Below are 22,048 nucleotides of genomic sequence, written 5' to 3' on the forward strand. Positions count from 1 at the left end.
TTTTGCCCCGTATCGGCTTATGGATCCATAAAGGCGTCCAGTCCCTTTATTCCATAGCAAATCCATATCGGTATCACCTAGGAATATTTCCTGCCACACTAAGATATAAATGACCTATTGCTTTTGGAAAAAAGGTCGTTGAAAAAAAGTTTACAGATGAATTGCAATTGATTGCAAAAGCTGTGTTTGGTCCAGGTCAGCAAGGTTTAGAAGAACAAGGCAGAGTATTGCAAGGCAATCCAGTCCCCCACCGGTAATGATTTCTATATCTAACAAACAGCACACCTATGTCAGGAAGCTTAGGTCACAGTGAGGATATAGTGACCTACTTATTGCACTCCGTCATTCTATGATGTCCTTGTACACCTAATCTGGTTACTCCAGGTGAAATAGTACAGAAGATATGCCCCAGACAAACTTTTTCAAAACGTCGGACGGAATGACGGACGGACGGAGTGCAAACCTATAATCTCCCCCCCCCCCCCCCCCGGGTACAGTACAGGTAGGGGACTAACAAAGCAACAGAGTATGAAATATGAAATTGAACCAGAACAACAATACAGTATGGTATTAAAATGTACGAGAACAACAATGCAATATGGTATTAAAATGTATTTATTTGGTACTCACAGTAATCACTTTCACCTGGTACTTTACAAACAACTTTTCACATTTACTAATATATATATTATATACAAATGGATTTATCAAGTAACAATTTCTCTATGTACATAGCACTATTAACATCTACCATGTACAAAGATCACTAGCTTGCCAATTGCACTTGACTATTTTGTTAAATAGAATGCATTCTAATAAATCATTCAATATTTACAAATAGATTAAATCAACACATACCAATAAAAATTCTGAACACATTCAGCAAATATAAAAAAGCGCTTAACATAAGTGAAAAACAGAGAAGCAATTGATTTTCTTTCACAAATAGGTGAGAACTTCTTTTTATTATACAAACCACAAAATCTGGCCTGTGTGAGTAGGGTCACTAGATAATGGGGGAAATCGAGGTGTAGAAGGTCATCACCGAGACCAGAGGTCACCAACCTGTGCGAGTAGGGTCACTAGATAATGGGGGAATCGAGGTGTAGAAGGTCATCACAGAGACCAGAGGTCACTAGATAATGCGGGAATCGAGGTGTAGAAGGTCATCACCGAGACCAGAGGTCACCAACCTGTCTGAGTAAGGTCACTAGATAATGGGGGAATCGAGGTGTAGAAGGTCATCGCCGAGACCAGAGGTCACCAACCTGTCTGAGGAATCCTGACATTAGACAAAAATCCTGGCCTAAGTGGAGACACCAGAATGAAGCTTCATTAAATATGTTTCAAGACATGAAATTGACCAAAGCAAGACTCAATCCTTAATTAATCAAACAATCTACATTGGGTCAACAGTTGGAGGAATCACTACATATATGTATCAATTGGTATATTAACCAATACTGTATACACAAATTTACTTCTTATCTGGTGTGGTAATGTGAAGGTCAATTTCATTGACAATTTAAGAAGGTGTGTTATGTTAATATTCAAATTTATGATCATGATTAACCAGATTTCTATTAAAAAGCAAGTATTACTGTCTAAACTAGTATGAAATAAATTCCTACACAAAGCAAAAGAGTTTCAGCACATCTACATTATTACGTAAACAAATCTGTCCCAACTTCCTCTATTTCTTTAAATAGAACATTAGTGTTGGTTAACGTTGATGTTGGTTAAGGTGTAATACCCCAATGCTTGGTGTTGTATCTCCCACACAGAAGAGTTCTAAATTATTCACACTTGGAGGTGCTTGCCAATATAGTAAGGCAAAATGAGTACTATATGTTCATTAGTATATATATAATTTCTTTTTTTCACAGAAACGTTTTCAATCTCTTCGGAGGTTTGGAATACCTGACCTGATAACATAGAAAGGTGCTTAACGAATGTGCTACCCTTCTGAGGTTTGGAATACCTGACCTGATAACATAGGTGTCTCTCCTGACCTGATAACATAGAAAGGTACCTAACGAATGTGTTACCCTTCACCATGTTAGTTACTTTCGTGATTTTTCTTCAATACAGAACATTATCACTCTCATGCAGGACATCTGAAACATAACTGTGGATAATTTCAAAATGTTTTAACTCCCTAAAAAGGCCTCCAACCAGAAACTTGGGTAGTCGGATAGCAGGGCGGACAGCTCACATGCCTTTCACAAAGACAGTTGGGATACAATTGCCCGATAGGATGTGGAAAGGTAAGAGATCACCTGTCTGACCACGCAAGTTTTCCCCATTCAGGTCAACCAGTGAGTGATTATTGATATAACTTGCTTCTTAATTGTTGTAAAATAAAGTTGATATAACTTGCTTCTTAATTGTTGTAAAATAAAGTTTATTTCACTTTGTGTTCACGCGTTTATCTCTAAAAGCACAATAACAAGCATTTCTGTGACACAGTTGAGCCCTAGTTACAAACATTTTCATGACAGAGTAGAGCCTTGGTTACAAACATTTTCATGACAGAGGAAAGCCCTGGTTACAAACATTTCCATGACAGAGTAGAGCCTTGGTTACAAATATTTCCATGACAGAGGAAAGCCCTGGTTACAAACATTTCCATGACAGAGTAGAGCCTTGGTTACAAACATTTCCATGACAGTAAAGCCCTGGTTACAAACATTTCCATGACAGAGTAGAGCCTTGGTTACAAACAATTCCATGACACATACCCAAATTACAAACACACCAATGACAGGGTTGACCTTACATTCCACACTCCATCAAACTTAATGAGCATTTACATATCAAAATCAAGAAAATAAAGAAGCACTACTATCTACAGTATTAATACTGTAGATAGTATTTACATCAAAATCACAATAACAAAACACTTCAGGTAAAAACCTCTTTGACATCAAACGTTAACATATTAGAACAAAATTTGATTTGTAGATGACATGGATTTCATATTCAACGCACAATCTGGTAGTAAGTTATGTATTCTCTTGTTGTAATTATACATTAGTATCCGTAACTTGATTAGAACACTTAAGCTTGGACCTTTTTATTGATGCAGCTGCAAAGCTACACTTCCTCTGTGCATTAAGGTAAAAAAAAGAAGAGGATTGGAGTTTCAGAAGAGAAACAACGAACTAACTTGTTTTGGTCTGTATCAGTATTTCCTTCATGTTTTTTAATTCGTCATAAAAAATATGTGAACAGATAACCTCATAAAACATGCTTATGTCATGTTACTCTTTCGTTGGATGATGAAGATTAGGAATAAATTTTGAAGGTTACAATAGTTCAAACTATACAGGGTTTTTTTATGATACGGAAATAGCACTAAGCTGTACTCATTATTATGCAACTATTGACAGCAAAATCATGAACTATACACACACACATACCCCCCTCTCTAACAACATTCGAGTGGAAAGAAAAATCTGATAGACATATGGTTCACATATAATCAGATGAAATGCAAAAACTGGCGTATATTTCTTACAGATACATGAACATATAAAATCTGCAGTCCAGCTGCTCCCTGAATGTTGAAGCCTGTCACCAGACCTGTTACCCTGTTGGTAACTTGAAGCCTGTCACCAGACCAGTTACCCTGTTGGTAACACTTGAGTTTATCTGGTACGACAACAATGGCTGTTGTGAGATCGTAGTTGAGTATAAGTCTATCAGGAAGGTCAACAATATCTGAAGGATATAGCACTTTTAATTATGTCAAGGTCATAAAACCTATAATTAAACATTCTGTAAAAAGAACTCAAGATCTTCTAACCCATGCAACTTCTTCCGTATTCTTCTGCATTTTGAAATAACTTCTTGAATAATTTAATGTCTCATTTATTATCATGCAGATTTTCTAATTTATAAATTGATTTTTTGAAGTACAATTGTTAATCAACCTCCAGACCTATTCGACACAGTATGGTTTGTAATGTCAGAGTGTAGGCTATTGTCTTTTCTATACATATTTGCATTGTCGTTTCAACTCATGTACAACAACCATGGTTACTCCTGACTTACATATCCCCTTGAAGTCTTCCTGAAAATATATATCCCCTCAACAAAATCTGCAAGGGAGTAGTTGCTATTACATTTGAAAAGGTCATCCTTTAGGACTAAGTATTACCAGGTAGATGCCGGTCTTGTAATGCACAACTGACTGACACACCTCTTCTTATGCATATTGACCTTTTGGTAACCTTTGGCAACAATTCTGGCGAATCATATTAACCTTTTCACCCCTATGTAACTTGAGTAAACTCTACCATGCATTGACTGGACAAGTCCATTACGGTCTTTGTGGTGATCCATGTTAAACTTTCTAGCGATCCATTGTGATGTATCCAGTGCCCCATGCAGACCTTCCTGGTGACAGGTGTTGACTTTTATTGCTGATCTTTGATGACAGTTCTGGTATCATGTTGACGTCTCTCATGATTACTGGGAAACCTCCTAATGACACATTGATTATTTTGATAATCTTCGATGACAATTCTGTTTACTTCTGTATACCTTGCTATAACCCATGGCGACATTTCTGTCCATCCTAGCTTGCTCACCTATTTGATTCAGAATATTTTTAACCCCCCTCAATTGAGCGTACCGCGACAAGACGACGCCCCACATAGACACGGAATCTTTTCATCCTCAATGGGGAATTTGTAGTCATATGTTATTTCCTCATTAACATCAATGTCTCTCTTGGAATAGATTACAATTTTCTTATGACTCTCCACTGTGATCACCTTAGCGTAACAGTTTGGCTACAAAAACAAAAGCATTAGGTAATCAGGGATGGATAATTGTTGGTTTTATTATCACCTCAATTTTATTTCTGTGCGTGAATGAAAGGTTGAACTAAAAATTTCAGTACGTTGTTTGTCAGCTTTGACATCACAAATCTGCTTAAAGATTATATCATTGCAATGTTACGTGAACATGATTCCTTTTTATATTTAAGGATTTTACTGTGACTAAAAGGATCATACCAAACAGTGAATTGAGAACACTATTCAGTTTTATCTGTACTAACATCTCAGTCACTAACAGGGGTACCTCAGCCACTATACTTACATTACAACAGTGGTTAATAAAGCGAGCCAGATTGCCACACTTCGTGGCGTCGATGATAGTTTCAGCGTCCACCCTGAACATGTAGCTACTGCCGATACCGTCAGCCTCGTACTTCTTCTCACGGAGGTCTGCTACTGACTGACGCACACCCTGCCCTACGTACTCTATCACCATCTCATCTGCCGCAATCGGCTCCAGTGCAAACAGGCCCCAGTCGTGGATATCTGAGCGGGCAAACCTCAGCTGCTTCTTACGGTACTGCGGTGGAAGGGGACAGTGTTACAACAACATTCTTAATGTGAACATAGTACATTAGTACTTTGAAAACTTGAGTTTAAAATATGATTTGGTTTATAAGAATTACCAATTCTAGTATAAATTGGTTTATAATCAAAAATCTAATATTAATTGGTTCATAATCCATTCTAGTATAAATTGGTTTATAATCATAAATCTAATATTAACTGGTTTATAAATACCAATTCTAGCATTAACTGATTTAAAAAAAAAAATATGACCTTTAAAAAGGTAAATACCTTGAGCTGATTGAAGCGCAGCAGGTCACCCACATCAAGGTCAGCAAATGTTGTTTGGAGTCTCCTGTTTTCATGTCGAGCTTCTCTGGAGGTGTGTGCTTTCTTTTTAAATAATAATCGAAAATTATCTCATTACCAAGAATCAATTAAAATATGTAAATTAATTCCATATATTTAAACAGTTGTGTGGCAAAAACACTAAGATCATTTGAATTTATTTAGTCATTCAAAATAATGCAATGCAATAAATCCTTGACAAGGGAGGTAACCCACATTAATCCACAAGATGTAGAGTTTGGCTGGGACATCTATTTTACGTTCTGGAAGGATGATTTATAATTATAATTTAAATGAACCTGTAAAAATGTTTACATTTGATCCCATTAATGATTCATCAAAGTTATCAACATAGATTTGGAATCTTGATTTAATCACAATCTTTGTTTGGTCTATACTCTATGAGCCAATTTGAAACAATGTGTACATTATGCATGGCACTCATTTTCATTACTGTATACCAGGAAATTTTAGCTGCAGTTGAATTTTTGCCTTTTTCGACATCCGTAATGAGGGCAAATTCATTATTACAGCGAACATTGGTAAACAACATAGTAAACATTGTAATTAAATGTGAAGGGCGATCTAATATAGGGTGAAAATGGATTTTACTGTTGAAGGGTGATCTAATATAGGGTGAAAATGGATTTTACTGTTGAAGGGCGATCTAATATAGGGTGAAAATGGATTTTACTGTTGAAGGGTGATCTAATATAGGGTGAAAATGGATTTTACTGTTGAAGGGCGATCTAATATAGGGTGAAAATGGATTTTACTGTTGAAGGGCGATCTAATATAGGGTGAAAATGGATTTTACTGTTGAAGGGCGATCTAATATAGGGTGAAAATGGATTTTACTGTTGAAGGGCGATCTAATATAGGGTGAAAATGGATTTTACTGTTGAAGGGCGATCTAATATAGGGTGAAAATGGATTTTACTGTTGAAGGGCGATCTAATATAGGGTGAAAATGGATTTTACTGTTGAAGGGCGATCTAATATAAGGTGAAAATGGATTTTACTGTTGAAGGGCGATCTAATATAAGGTGAAAATGGATTTTACTGTTGAAGGGCGATCTAATATAAGGTGAAAATGGATTTTACTGTTGAAGGGCGATCTAATATAAGGTGAAAATGGATTTTACTGTTGAAGGGCGATCTAATATAAGGTGAAAATGGATTTTACTGTTGAAGGGCGATCTAATATAAGGTGAAAATGGATTTTACTGTTGAAGGGCGATCTAATATAAGGTGAAAATGGATTTTACTGTTGAAGGGCGATCTAATATAAGGTGAAAATGGATTTTACTGTTGAAGGGCGATCTAATATAGGGTGAAAATGGATTTTACTGTTGAAGGGTGATCTTATATAGGGTGAAAATGGATTTTACTGTTGAAGGGCAATCTAATATAAGGTGAAAATAGATTTTACTGTTGAAGGGTGATCTAATATAGGGTGAAAATGGATTTTACTGTTGATGGGCGATCTAATATAGGGTGAAAATGGATTTTACTGTTGAAGGGCGATCTAAAATAGGGCGAAAATGGATTTTACTGTTGAAGGGCAAACATTTAACTGGCGAATTTTCCCTGTATACAATATCACAGAAAAGTAAAACAAATAGGAGACTAAATATGGCTCTGATATAAACTTCAGTTCATCACATCACTTTTACGGGTCAGATATTGTTTGTTGAGTAAAGCTGCTGTTAAAGGTTTATTATCCAGTATACTTACCAGTCTTGTGTCAGAATCCATGCCAGCCTTGAAGGCATCAAGTTTGTTTCCAGTCTTGTCTTTCACACTCAGCTTGTAGAAACCTTCTGTTCTGGCACTCCCTACAACATACACCATAGAAATAAAGTAAGTGTAAGCTTACCTATAGCTAGCTATACATGTTTACCTGTACTCCGGCTCAACATAAAAATTAACACCTCCAAAGACAAGAGATCCCAGAGGGATCCTGGCGCCCACCATTGTACCATCTTCATTAATATTAGTTCTTTGTCAGTTCGATCTTTTCTCTTCTTTTCTCTGATCTGTTTGATCGAGTCATGTTAACTGTAAATGCACCTTGAGGTTACTTTTGATCTTAACTTAATACTGCTGTGTATAAAAGACAACCTTCAAAGTGAGTTTGTCTTTTCACATATTTACTAGCACAGTATAACATACTTAATGTGAAAGGATTGGATCGATCATTGCAATATGAGAAAGATCTGTTTAGTTCCTCCTTAAGCCATTTTGTTTTTATGCTCAGTCTCAAAATATAACATGCACAATGAGGGATCTAGGGTAACCCACATATCAAATTTGAGAAAGATCCCTCAAGTTATTCTTGAGAATAACTTGAGGGATATACTAACAAATCCACTATGTCAAAATTCGAAGCCTGTCTGTCATTTTGTGTATATGATCAGTCTCAAAAGTAAATATGCACAACTAGGGACCTAGGGGAACCTACATGTAAGATTTGAGAAAGATCCACTACTTATTGAGAAACAGCGATAACAAACATTCATTTTCAAAATCCAAGATGGCTGCCTGTCGACCATTTTGTTTATCTGATCAGTACCAAAAGTTAACCTGCACAACAATTAAAAAAATCAAGGACCAAGGGGAACCTCCATATAAAATTTGAGAAAGATCCCTCTGGTACTTCCTGAGAAATAGCCATAACAAACCTTCACTGTCAAAATCAATGATGGCTGCCTGTCATCCATGTTGTTTATCCAATCAGTCTCAAAAGTTGCCCTGCACAACTAGGGACCAAGGCGAACCTACATATAAAATTTGAGGAAGACCCATCTCGTACTTCCTGAGAACATCTAGGTACTTTCTAAGAAATAGTGATAACAAACCTTCACTATCAAAATCCAAGATGGCTGCCTCTCGGCCATGTTGTTTATCATATCAGTCTCAATAGTTGCCCAGCACAACTAAGGACCAAGGGGAACCTACATATAAAATTTGAGAAAGATCCCTCTCGTACTTCCTGAGAAATAGTGATAACAAACCTTCACTATCAAAATCCAAGATGGCTGCCTGTCGGCCATGTTGTTTATCATATCAGTCTCAAAAGCTGCCCTGCACAATTAAGGATCAATTGCAAGCTGGGGGAACCTACTTATAAAATTTTAGAACGATCCCTCTGGTACTTTCTGAGAAATAGCGATAACAAGAATTGTTTAAGGACGGACCACGTCACCACGGACAACGGATGCAGGGCGATTTGAATAGCCCACCATCAGATGGTCATGATGATATATATGGTGGGCTAATATAATAAATATAACCTGATGTGTAGACGTAACACACTGTGCATCTATAGAAAACTGATAAATAATTGCATTACCCCTTAATTCTGTGACCGTTACTGTACAGCCTTGTGTATGAAACAGAACACACTATCTTCCAGGGGTCAGAAAGGCTGCACCATATGATAGACAATTTTCCTGTTTCTCTACTAGTTCTATATTAGCCATATACTCATGCGTGACCAATGTGTCTTTATTAAATTCTCTAATCTAAATGGAGCATTTTAAAGTTAACTGCATGAACCCAGCCTTTTCACTGGTATTAGTCTATAATTGAGGGAGGTTTTAACAGGACTATTTAGTGGTTCAACAGAAACCTTTTTTGTCATAAATTGATGAGAAAAAAAGAATTTTGTTGAATAACAAGAACAAATCTTACTCTAAGAGAAATTAAATTTCTTTGGAACTTGTATGCAGTATCTGGAACTCATTTTCAAAGACCATATTACTTTACCAATTACCAATTACATCTGCTTAAATTAACGGGAGGATTCTATTATTAAAATTAACCATATGATGTGTGATGTCTTGACCAAAAACACCATCCTAGATAAGTTGAATAATTTGATATAGTGGGTCTATATAACTTGTAATACCTTGGTTCTATGCAGTCTAGAAAGAGTTGAAATAATTTACATCCTGGATAAACACCTGAAAACATTAAGGATAAAATGAACAGCTCCACTAGAGCAGCACACTTGGACGATGACTACAAACCTGTTGAATGTATCTTTGGCAAGTCTTCTAGTTTCCGTCTCTTTCTGGGAGGAACAGGGTCGGGTATATTTGTAACCGGATGGTCCACCCACAGAATGTCATTAATCCAGTAACACGAGGGATCCTCAGATTGAAGTTGGTTCTCGTATGTCCTTTTAAGGAACATAATATCCTCGTTATCAAGACCACTTGTGTACATATCAAAGAAAACTTTCCGCTCATCGTCCAAATTCCTGGGATCAAACTTTGAAATAGGTTTGATGGGTTCAAGAAGATTTGCCAACTCTCTACTTCCTCGTTGTTTATTTAAATGAACTGTCTCTTCTGTAATGTCTGTTAATGTTGGTTGTTTCTGTTTTCTCGGCTTTCTCTTTGCCGGTGATTTTTTGTTTTCCTGAGGTACCTCGGTTTTCACTTCCTTGGGTTTAACTTCCTTCACAGGTTCTGGTTTCAGTTCCTCCACTGGCATTTCCAGTTTGGGAGGTATTTTAGGAGGAAGACAGTAATTGTGGTCCATGAACACTTCCACAGGCGACGTTTCCTCATCAGCTGACATGGTCCCATCGGAATCAATTTCATCAGCCTCTTTTTGTTCTGGAGGTAATACTGGTGGAGCAAAGTAATCATGCTCCGCGAGGAATCCAAACCTTTCCTCCTTGTCAGGCTCAGACTCCACAACATCTATAACCTCCTCCTTCACTTTCTCCTTCACTTTCTCCTTCACTTTATCTGTCTCTTTCAGAATGGATGGCTTTTGTACGAGTTCTCGTAAACTAAGAATTTCAGATGCATCTAGTAACGTCTGAAAGTTGGATTTAGTTAAATGTTTGGCTAATTCAAGATTTGCATCTAAGGAAGACCGTGTATTATTGATATTCACACTTTCACTCTCTGTTTGTGTGTCTTCCTTCTCAGCATTGTCTTTATCACAGATTTCTTCCTTTGTGGGCAACACCCGATCAGAGGGTTGGGGCGACTCGGGCTTCTCCTCCCTGTAAAATGCATGAAAAACATGAAAATAACAAGTCTTCAAATATTGTATCCCTGACATATAACAATTTCTCATATTTCAATTTTCATATTTCCTTTTTAAGACAATTAAATCCTCTTTACAACAATTTCATTATTCCTTCACAAAAAATGGGATTTTAATTAAACACCGTCTTACAACAATTAAGAAACATTTTTTTTCAATTAGTGTTGGTTGGGGTGGTAGTATTCAGAGGGTTTTGATGTGATAGGAGAATGGAACCAACATTATTAGAGAGGTGACGCCTACCTTTTCAACCATCAACTTGAGAATAAAATCCCTGTTGTCTCGGTGAAAGGTAAGTGCCAAGCACCAACCTATCATTTGGATGATCAGCTCTATGTATATATAGTTTCACTGTTACATTAACAAACTACCTAAAGTGCTTTCTATTTCTATCAAAATCAAACATCATGAACAAATTTGATTCTAGTTTTAAATCAAAAGTTGCTGGGCTTCAGTTTTAAGAGACGTTCTCTGCCAAAAACTCACTTTTCTTCAGTCTCTGAGAGAGACATATCAATTTCCTCATCTTCTTCATCTTCTTTGTCATCCTCCTCCTCCTCCTCTTCGTCCTCCTCCTCTTTCTCTACCTTAGCTGGCTCACCAACTGACAACTCCTCATCTTCATCCTCTCTGTAAAACCAAACAATCTCACTTAATGATTTGCTGTGTATAAAGAAAGGTGTAGCTATAAACCTAGAATTACAAAACAGTCTTCGAATTTCATGTTGATACTGTAATAATGCTCTTAGATATCAACCCCAATTATTGGAGTGAAATTATACATACAAACAACATGGTCCTATATCTCATTCTGATATGGCAATGAAACCCCAGGCAACACTTGCCTTAGTGTGTTCCAACTTTCTCGATCCAGCTGGAGCTTGATCTCTGTCTGATTTCAACTTTAAACCGTGGACAAATGTTTACTGGTCTATCCTTTTCCTATTTCTTACGATCTATCATGTGAAGATGTTATTACTGTCAAATTTTTACTATCCATGATGTGAAGACAGTTTACTGTTAGACAACAAAATAGTGAAGATATCTGTAAGTTAGCAATACAAGAGCAACTGTTAGCACTAATGAGGAGGTTGTGTTAGCACTAATGAGGGGGTTGTGTTAGCACTAATGAGGGGGTTGTGTTAGCACTAATGAGGAGGTTGTGTCGTTATCTACAAACCTATCATCTTTAGATATCACATCTATGATGGGATCCTCTTCATCTTCATCATCCTTCCCTTCTACATCTACTGTTGCGTCCTCTTCATCCTCCTCCTCTTCCTCATCATCCGAATCTGATGCTGATGCTTCGCTCTCATCTTCTTCTTCACTCTCTTCCTCACTACTCTCTGCGCTGGCCTCTTCATCTGTTGATATGAATAATTGTGTTGATTAATGAATGTGCTAATTGAATGAATTATATATCTGTGTACTGTAAAGTGCTTTAGAGTGGCTTATTCTAGCTAGATAGGGCGCTATATCAAATGTTGTATATTTCATTTCATTGTATATCTATGTACTGTAAAGCGCTTTAGAGTGGCTTATTCTAGCTAGATAGGGCGCTATATCAAATGTTGTATATTTTATTTTCTTATTTATTTATAATGAACAGAGACACAAGATCTACCAGAAATTAAACACTTGCATTAACTGGCTTTGTCACTATAATGTCACTGCCTGATTGTTGTTGATTTTCATTATGAGATGCAGCCAGAAAATGTGAAATATTCATATGCTCCAGCTGCCGTTTTGATGAAAATGGAGCTAAATGCAAAGTCTAACCAAAGTCAGTGAAGTGGAAAACATAGGTCAAAGTGACCTACATTTGAAATATTGGTGTTGTACTAATGAAGATATATGTACATGTGGAGTTTGAGGACAGGGACGTGAAGAATCAGTGAAATGGAGCTAATCACAGTTTAACCAAACTCAGTGAGTGGTGTAACTTGGGCCAAAATTGTGTACCCATTACAGCCTCAATAAATGATTTAATGCGCTAATTTTTTTCACAAAACATCTGCCGTAATGTTAGAAATACATAAGGAGAGCTGTGAAAACAAACTGCCAAATCTCGTAGATGGCTGCTTTGTTGGAACACAGATTACACTTCACAACTAAATAAAGTAGATCTATTACTTGCAAAACAAAATGCATTAATCAATCAAACATTTTCACAGATAAATTTAAGTATACCATCATCTTCATCTTCATCCTCATCTTCATCATCATCGTCATCATCACTGCTATCACTGACAACAGCCTTCCTCGACGCTCTCGTGGATGTGACTTCATCATCTAGAAAAGATTTGTTAAATCAAACTGAAAAATGTTTCTACGCGAATAGCAGTTCAGGTTTCCAATTTTGCCTGTTTGCTTGTGCTTGGCGATTCATGTACATTGAATTGCCACTAACCCTTTCACCACTTTAGACCATAATAGACTCAACCAGATCAATGCATGGTAGAGTTTTCTAAAGTTACATAGGGGTGAAAGGGTTAAGGTGATGTGTGGCAGTGCTTTATGACACTCGTGGTAGTCTACACTTGGTCCAGACACTATAGGGGTGTGTCTTGCATACTGTTGGTCTGATCGTAGATTACACCTCCCACTGAACACATATATTTCATAGCTATTAAACATATATCTTGTAGCCTTCTTGCAACATAATACCTATCTTTTTTGTCTCCTTGATATTATATGTGTTCTCAATTCTATCAGCATACTTTCAAACAAGATGTAAATGATTCAGTTCTATGTTTTATTCTGTACCACAATGCCACCTGACCACCACCAGGGGTTTGGCTGAGTGGAGGAGAGAGTAATTACCTGATCCAGCTTCATCCTCCCTCTTGGCCTCATCATCACCCTCCTCCTCCTCCTCGTGAGCACCCTTACTCTCCTCATCCTCGGGAGGTGGGGACGGTGGACGGAACTTCTTCTACAATAGTACCGAATATCAAATTAACATCATTTAATGGTACTTTTCCTACACAAGGTTTGGAAATCAAACCCAGGAAGTTGCATCTCGGACACAGTGTAAGAAATTTAACATCTTAAATTAGTAATTTTAAACATTTTTTTGTCTTTTTCTCGAATAAAAACAATTGATGCACAAGAAAAAGAAAGCACCAACTTTGGTAAAAATCATATCGGACACTTTCTACCGTAAATATTTGTGTACCTTAAATGAGGGGAGGCGCGGCATCCCTCCCCTGATGCCAAGAAATCCCCCGCCCATACCACTGGAGTAGCTGCCAAAGTTAATCTCGCCTTCCTTGGTCCAGGGGTGCTGTGGCTCAAACAAAGACGCAATGGTGGAGCTGACCTCCTTCTTACCTACTGTCACAGTCGGCTTGACAGAGGACGACTTCTCTGTCGGCTTTTCTTGTACAGTTTTTTGTGGCTGTTAAATAAGACACAAATATCACCATGATGACGTATCCAGTATAGAATCTTGTCCCTCCATATATGAAAATTTTATTCTCAAGATTATTTATAAATTTGAAGAAACTTTTCAGGAACACATCCTAGTATGTTTTCTTCAGTTACTCAAACAATAACATAACTTAAATGAAACACTTGAACTTTCAAGTTTTCCACATATAGTGAGATTTTAAGTAGAACATTGCATTAAATCATATTGACATTGTATAGCTTATGTGTTTTAAAAACAGTGAGATAAAATAGGCTTCTACACCATATAATATATATATATAATACCAACATTACCCAAACAAAAACTCAATATATGAAATTTTATTACTGAATTACTATATACAATTGCACTGTCGAATCTTTATCTGATGGAATTAATTTAAGCATCTGCTAGAACAGGAAATGTACATTTAATACTTTATATTTAATTACCTTAACCTTTGACAAAAAGATTTTTAACAAAAATAACAGACTTTTGACAAACCGACCCTGAAACTGTCTACTTTTTACTAAGTATGGAAACTTGATACAGTTTGGTGAGGATGACATGACTAATGTTGTAGAGCAAAACAATACTTCTGATTAACAGACACGTTAATACTTATACGACACATACTTACCAGAAGTTTGTGTCTCTGTTCCTCGTTGTTCCACCAACCATCAAAGGATTTAAAAGCCGAGTTTTCTACCATTTTCTTACACATATCTTTTTGCATTATCTGTTTTAATTCCTTAATACAACCATCCAGAACAGCTGCAAAAGTTTTCTCTATTTTCTCATCCTCCTCGGACTGATCTACGACCTGTCCTTGAGAGGCGACGACATTCAGAGAGTTATTGACATACTGGTTGTAATAGTTTTGGTTGTACACATTATAACCGGACATGTCTACATTTTGACCATAATTAAAACCGTAGTTGTACGAGCCCGTCTGCCAGGCCAGGGGCTGAGATGTGTTTGGTGACATGAAGTCAGTATTTACTAGGGGCGCCATTGTCTGACTGGGTACTTCACCAGAAGGATGAATTATGGGATTGACTTCTATATTCTGTTCACCACTTCCACCTGATGAGATACTCATCCTGTCGTCGTCGTCTGATGCACTTTTAGTGTCTTGAACAATTTCTTGTGACGTTGTTGGAGTCCCAACATCTAGAGATGATTGAAGTTTACTGTACATGTCTGGCATTGCAGGAATATTTGCAGGATGAAATGAGGGTGGGGGCAAACTCACATCGATGCTACCGTTCACACTGCTCTGAACACTGTTAACGTCCCTGAAGTCAGGCGTGCTGTGGGGCCCCGAGTCCCGTGGTGTACTGAAGTGTGACATGTGGTTAAAGGGGGTGCGGGGCTGGTCCACCACAGGAATGGGTGGTACACGTGGGGCCTCTGGTTCGGGAGTTCGGGGCCCAGACACAGGTTTCTCCCACCGACTTGGAGGGGGGGTGGGCTCCTTTTTCCTTGAATCACTAGTTGAGTCCGAAGAGGGGCTGCCAAACCCTTCACCCATTGAATTTTGCAGCAAGCTTTGAATACGAGACTCCAAACTCATGCTGCGGGGCTCCTCCTCTTGTACAGGTTCTGATTCTGGTGTTTTAGGTTTAGGGGGTTGGGGTGGAGGTTTCTCCCTTTCCATACTCCTTTCAGCAGATTCTTGTCTATGACGAAACCTGCCACCATCCCTTTCCCCTCTTCCATCCTTCCTGTCTTTCCCTCGCCCTGGTCCTGCCCTGACATCCGTTCTATCCTTTACTCCACCGCCTCTTTTGTTGTCCCTCACATCCCTGTTATACCTGTCGTGATGATTCCTATCCCTACTGTTGCTGCGGTCATTGTCACGGTCATTATTTCGTCGGTTAAACCTATCTCTCTGCGGTTCTCTGTTATATTCATCCCGATCGTCCCCTCGATCTCTGTGATCGCGTGAGTCGCGAGAATGTCTGTGTTCTCTGTCCCTCCGCCAGTCCCGGTTACGGTGATCACTTCGAGCACCACCTTCGCTATTTTGTCTGTTTCTGTGATGATTGCTTCCCCTCTGACGTGGTTCTGGCGGGAACCGATCCATGTCCTGGTTTGAGGAATACTGATTCTCACTATTATTGTACGACATGTGATGATGCTGGTTCTGATGTAGTGGCGATGGGTGAGGCGGGTGAGGTGGCAGATGAGGAGGATGAGAGGGAAGGTGAGGAGGAGGATGAGAAGGGAGATGAGGTGGTGGCTGATGAGGAGGTGGCTGATGAGGAGGTGGCTGATGAGGTGGCGGCTGTGGAGGAAGTGGAGGTGGCGGTTGCTGCTGCTGTTGCTGCTGGAAGCCATACCCACTATTAGCACCACCGTTACCATGACTTTGTGACATGCCAAATTGATTGTGATTGCCCCCAGGATAGAAGCTGCCACTGGGAGTGCTGGTCTGCGAGTCATAGGCCTTGTTATAGCTGTCATGAGTGTAGTTAGACATTGGCGTCCCTGTCCCATACCCAAGGTCTGACTGGCTGCTGCTAAAGCTCTTCTCAGATGAGGCATACATTGGCTGGGCAGGTAACGGAGGTGGCGGCTGAGTAGGAAGGTGTGGAGGGGGCTGGGTCAATGAATATTCAAATTCAGGGTCATATGCCTCGGGGTCATATGCATCAAAACTTGACTGTGATTGGATACTTGTAGAGAAATCTGATTGAATACTAGAGGCTGACTGAAGTGTTGGGAATGATGAAGATGAGGACAAGCGTCGGTTCCTGCGTGGATCAGTCAAAACAGGAGGAGGAGCACTAACAGGTGCTGCTGTCTTAGGCTTGTCCGACAACATGTCATCCACAATCTTCTGTCTCTCTTTACCTACAAAATAACATACATAGATTGGCAATTGGTCTTGTTTTTATACTTCAATGACTTATAAACATATTCCAGGAAACTGATGAACTAAAAGTTTTAAGTAGATTATCAACTAAATTGTGTCGCCTTAATGTTACTAAATACAATTTATTGCTGTGATTTAAATTTATGTTAGATTTATCACCCTTGAAACCTTATATGATATTTCTGAATTAAGAAAGATAATAGAAGTATTTTAGAAATACGCAGGTATTATTGATGCATGAATCTTGGGTATCTTTCAACTTTAAACATGATGCGTAATTAATAACTTGATCAAATCCAAATTTCTGGTCATAGCAGACACTTCAGAGGTAAGGAGAAGAACTTGTATCAAAGCAAGATAGACTTGCAAATCTTTAAAGAAATCATGTATCATATGCATGTACCAACACTATGGCAAAGTGCAATGACTAAATTATTCAAATTCTTACAGAAACATATAATAATTTTATTCAAACTATTAATATCTATCTTTCATCAAATTTAAACCAAATTTGTAACATTAGTTTCATACATACCCCCAGCATCAACAAACACAGTCATCACATTTCCCATCTTAGAGGACTGATTGAGTTTATCAGCACACATCTTCGCTGACTTTGAGGATAAGAACATGACCTGCAGGAAACAAAGTCAAACAAAATTATTTCAGAACACATATTTTACATACAGTCAACACTACAATGCAATCAACTGAATGTGGGGAACGGCCACCAAGAACTGTTCTAATTTACAGCATTTGTTTTGTTTTAGTGAACTGTACACTTGGACAAAAAATACTTAGTTTAAACCAACAGCTTTTAAATCTATGAATTATGAACACTTGGTCCTTGAATTAACAATGCTGTCATTGACAATATGGAAGCCCATTATCAGCTGTAGTTTGCCTACTGTAATCTGTAGCACAGTAAACATTCTACCTTCATTTGTTGTCATACAACTGGCTCAATCATTCTGTCTTTATTTTTGTCAGATACACAGAGATGTTTTCACACAGATACACAGCTATCATATTACCTAAAAGTAATTCTGTTTTTAAATGTTTTTATGATATTAAGGAGCCATACTTTTTTCTGTGTTTATATAATTTACAAACCTTTCCAACACCTAAATGTTTTTTGTTCTTTGGGTTGTAATAAATCTTGGCCTCTTCCACACTTCCATACACCTTCACCATGTTTTCAAGGAAATCTTGATTGATGTTATCGTTCAAGTTGGTAAATGTGACTTCATTTGGTGGTGGTTCTCCAACATAGTGTTCATCATACTGAAATTACAATTGAAATAAACTCATTAACAAACTCTTACACTTTTTAATGATTTTTTGTGTTTGCTTAGAAAAACAAACTATTGCAGCTACTCCCCTAATCTGTGATACTTTTTTTCTAATTAATTAAATTTCATAAAGTAACAAATTTCATAAAGTAAAAGTGAATCTGTTTTCAAGATGCTCTCTGGTTTTGTAAGGCTTACTTTTCTGTTACTATTACCTCATAAAACAACCAACATTATTATGAAATATTAAAACTGTGCACTTGCAAACTTTATAACATATGGCAGAGATTGTGTTTACCTTGTTTTTGGTAATAAAATGAGCAAAACACCTGCAAAGGACCCATATTACATGTATTTCATTTTTGTCTCCTTTTTCTTATGTATATTCAAATAGATCAATTATTTTAATTTTATGCATGAAGCATCATTTTTCAAATGTATCCACTTGATACACCAAAGGTTTATTTAAGAACCTTAAATCTGGGAATTGGTAAGTCTGCTGCTAATTTCTTTGACCAAAGTCTTGTTAATCGGGAGCGTGGATCTCGCACATGAATGGGTCGGTTATCCTGGAACAGAAAAACAAACATCCTTTACATACATGCCATAACTTTCCGGTGTAAAATAGTGAGATCAGTGAATATTTTTAGTGAGATTTGGTCAAAAATAGTGAGATTTTTTCTCTGAATTAGTGAGAAATTTGTGAAACATTTAAAACATAAATTATATAGCATATAACATAGTATTGAATCAGTTTTTGTTAAACTGAAGCCTCTAATTACTTTGTTAGAGCCAAAATTGAAGATTTATTGATATTTTAAAGGACTTTCGGAAGGTTTACACATGACATACGGTCCAGATAAAGCTATCAACATTTAAAAGTATATAAATCACATAAAAGGCAAAAAATAAGAGTAATTAAAAAAAAGAAGAAATTCTAGAGGGAAGTCCTCGTTAACCCAGGTTAGAAAAAAATATATCTCAAAACATTAGGAATATTTAATATTAATTTGTTGGGGAAAAATTAACCAATAACTAATATTTTTATATATCCAATTCTGAAGAAACTTGTTTTTTTCTTCTGTTTGTTATTTTCATTAACACTCAATCCCATCCCGACGGCAAAAGAATGAATTCCGGATTCGATGCCAGTGTTCGGTTTCAATTTTATAGGCACCTCTAACATTTCTGTTTCGGTAAACCATGTTTTTCGATTGTAATGAATTAACAGGTCTTATGTTGCTGTTTAATGTTAATATCAACTGTCATCACAAATTAATTAGCAACTAGCCCCCTCTGGATGTGGGATCACTGATTTAATTGCTTAACAGTTCACAAATCGGTGAGCAAGTCACCAAGCCATGCCCGCTTAATTGGACAGTTATATTTGTCTAAAATGTCAACTAGACAATGATTGCACTCAATTTAATCTATCAGTATATTTCTTTATAGAGTTCAGTTGATTAACTTACATCAGACAAGGATGAAAACTAACCCAGTCAGAATTAATGTTCTTATTCTAAGTAGTAACAGCAAGGATTTATCAATGTTTTAAACTCAAATATTCATAAGAAAACAACATCTTGATCCTGATGTCTACCTATTTTTCATTAAAACTCGACCTTAGTCCAACCAATCAATAGCACAACTATGGTCCCATCAATGATGAAACATAACACTAATGGATGCATTTTCGTGACATTTATTGCCTTCATAAAATCACTATAACCCATCTAAAATATATCAATCAACATTTCAGTTTAGATACCCAAGTTTCTGATTCACATACAAAATTCTGGATACAGATAATTCATTTCATCCATTTTTCTGAAAATTTCATTGAAATTCGGAAGAAAATTTGTGATTTATAGATGGATCACATCAAAATCTGCAAAAAATCTTGTTAAGACCCAAAATATCCCCGTCTTTCAATATGGTACCCTTGTGTTTAAACAAATTTACTTGAAGCAGGGACCTCCGACCTCTGTCGGACAAGGAGTTGAACCCTTGTCATACTTTAAACTCCAGAAGGATGATCTACCTTGTGGCCGGCGAACAACCCAATCCAGTTCCTTGACACTAGTATTATTACCTTTCTAAAATTATTATTATTATAACATGTCCTGACGCTGTAAAATTTCCATTAATAAAAATAGTTCCATTCTATGAACAAAAACATGATTAAGTAAAATATTAGAGCTAGCCTGGGATGTTGATTGTTATCTATGTAGTGAAACTGGACTGGGTCAACTGTCAGCGACCAATTCAATGCAAGTGGCTGAATTTGTAAACCATCTGTCTCGAGTCCAGTTTGAATCCCGGTCTGGCTGTAGCATTTCTCCTGTTATACTAGTCCGAATTATTCTGACGTTTTATCGACTTTTTTCATATCGGTCTGTCATCGATTAACGTCAGAACTCCGGCCCTCTATAATATGCGGGAAATATGCGACCCGCGCCCGGAGCCCACTTCAAACTGATATTTTAGAAACAAATCGTCACTTTCACACACATGTCGCACATGGATCGAAAGATCTTTTCATTATGCACAAGATGAACATACATAACATGCCTCAAACAACTAACACAATCACTAAAAACATATTTTTTCAAACTTACTCTGTTTTACTCTAGTTTTTTGATAGCCCGCCTTCTAATGCCACGTGACTAAAATCTCGCCGGCCTACGTCATAACGTTGGGAAATACCTTCGGTAACGCGAGATCTCGTCAAGTCATGTGACATTTCTCATGGCCTAATTTCCATAAAAAACATGGGTTGGTATAGAAAACGTTGGAAAATTCTTTTCGTAATGATCTTTGAAACATGTTATTGATACCACCTAGTGCATAAAGAATAGATCTTTCGATCCATGTGCGACATGTGTGTGAAAGTGACGATTTGTTTCTAAAATCTCAGTTTGAAGTGCGCTCCGGGCGCGGGTCGCATATTTCCCGCATATTATAGAGGGCCGGAGTTCTGACGTTAATCGACGACAGACCGATATGAAAAAAGTCGATAAAACGTCAGAATAATTCGGACTACTGTTATACTTAAGACAAATATCCAGTGGCTAATACCAAATTGATCGCTCATGGCATACGTCAGTCTGCCAATGATATATTTTTAGGTGTGCTGTTTCTCTGCTAGATTTTTTCCTTTCAAGTCCATTATTACCATAGGATCCAATCCTTCAAAGCGATACAACTTTTGTCCACCCCCTCTCAGCATTGGATCCACTATCAGCTTATAGTTCCTCCTCTTTTTCTCATTCTGGCTATCCACAGAGTGTCTGGACAATCCATTGAAACCTGAAATAAGTAAAAAACAGAGTATGAAAATATGCAAATGGTTGAGTTCTCGAAAAATACTGGAATCTAAATAAGTTTCACTTCAAAACATAAACATTGCTTTAGTGAATAAGGTCCTCACTTGTGTTTCCTTTCCTATCGTGTTCCATGGCTTTAGAAGCGTGATTGCAACAAATTCCATAAAAATAAAGCTAGATATAACATCGTATGTTAATACACATGGAGAAATCTACACGTTTCCCTCCCTATACACGGAGGGAGACAAAACTGTGAGAGCTTCACATTGCAACCACTATCAAAGCATCAAAATTTCTTTGCTATCCCACAATTCAACTTTACTGAAGCAAAGTCAACAATTACGTGTCTTTTTATTTTCGTA

At 37.4% G+C, this 22,048-nt stretch overlaps 1 protein-coding gene across 1 annotated transcript; it reads right to left on the reverse strand.

Annotated features, from left to right (window-relative positions):
* Positions 1–603: 603 nt before the first annotated feature.
* Positions 604–21,976, reverse strand: LOC110448131 (histone-lysine N-methyltransferase SETD1B-A-like). The gene is made up of 16 exons (XM_021494198.1): positions 21,791–21,976; positions 21,536–21,669; positions 18,834–18,929; positions 18,182–18,352; positions 17,604–17,703; positions 14,828–17,046; positions 13,954–14,175; positions 13,599–13,710; positions 12,966–13,067; positions 11,953–12,139; positions 11,259–11,402; positions 9,737–10,728; positions 7,440–7,540; positions 5,646–5,747; positions 5,110–5,367; positions 604–4,799 (listed from the first exon to the last, which is right to left on the reverse strand). The coding sequence occupies exons 1-16, from the start codon at positions 21,816–21,818 to the stop codon at positions 4,626–4,628; spliced, it is 5,142 nt and encodes a 1,713-aa protein (XP_021349873.1). The 5' UTR covers positions 21,819–21,976; the 3' UTR covers positions 604–4,625.
* Positions 21,977–22,048: the final 72 nt, after the last annotated feature.

Source organism: Mizuhopecten yessoensis, unplaced genomic scaffold (genome assembly GCF_002113885.1).
Source record: "Mizuhopecten yessoensis strain PY_sf001 unplaced genomic scaffold, ASM211388v2 scaffold3853, whole genome shotgun sequence".
NCBI lineage: Eukaryota > Metazoa > Mollusca > Bivalvia > Pectinida > Pectinidae > Mizuhopecten > Mizuhopecten yessoensis.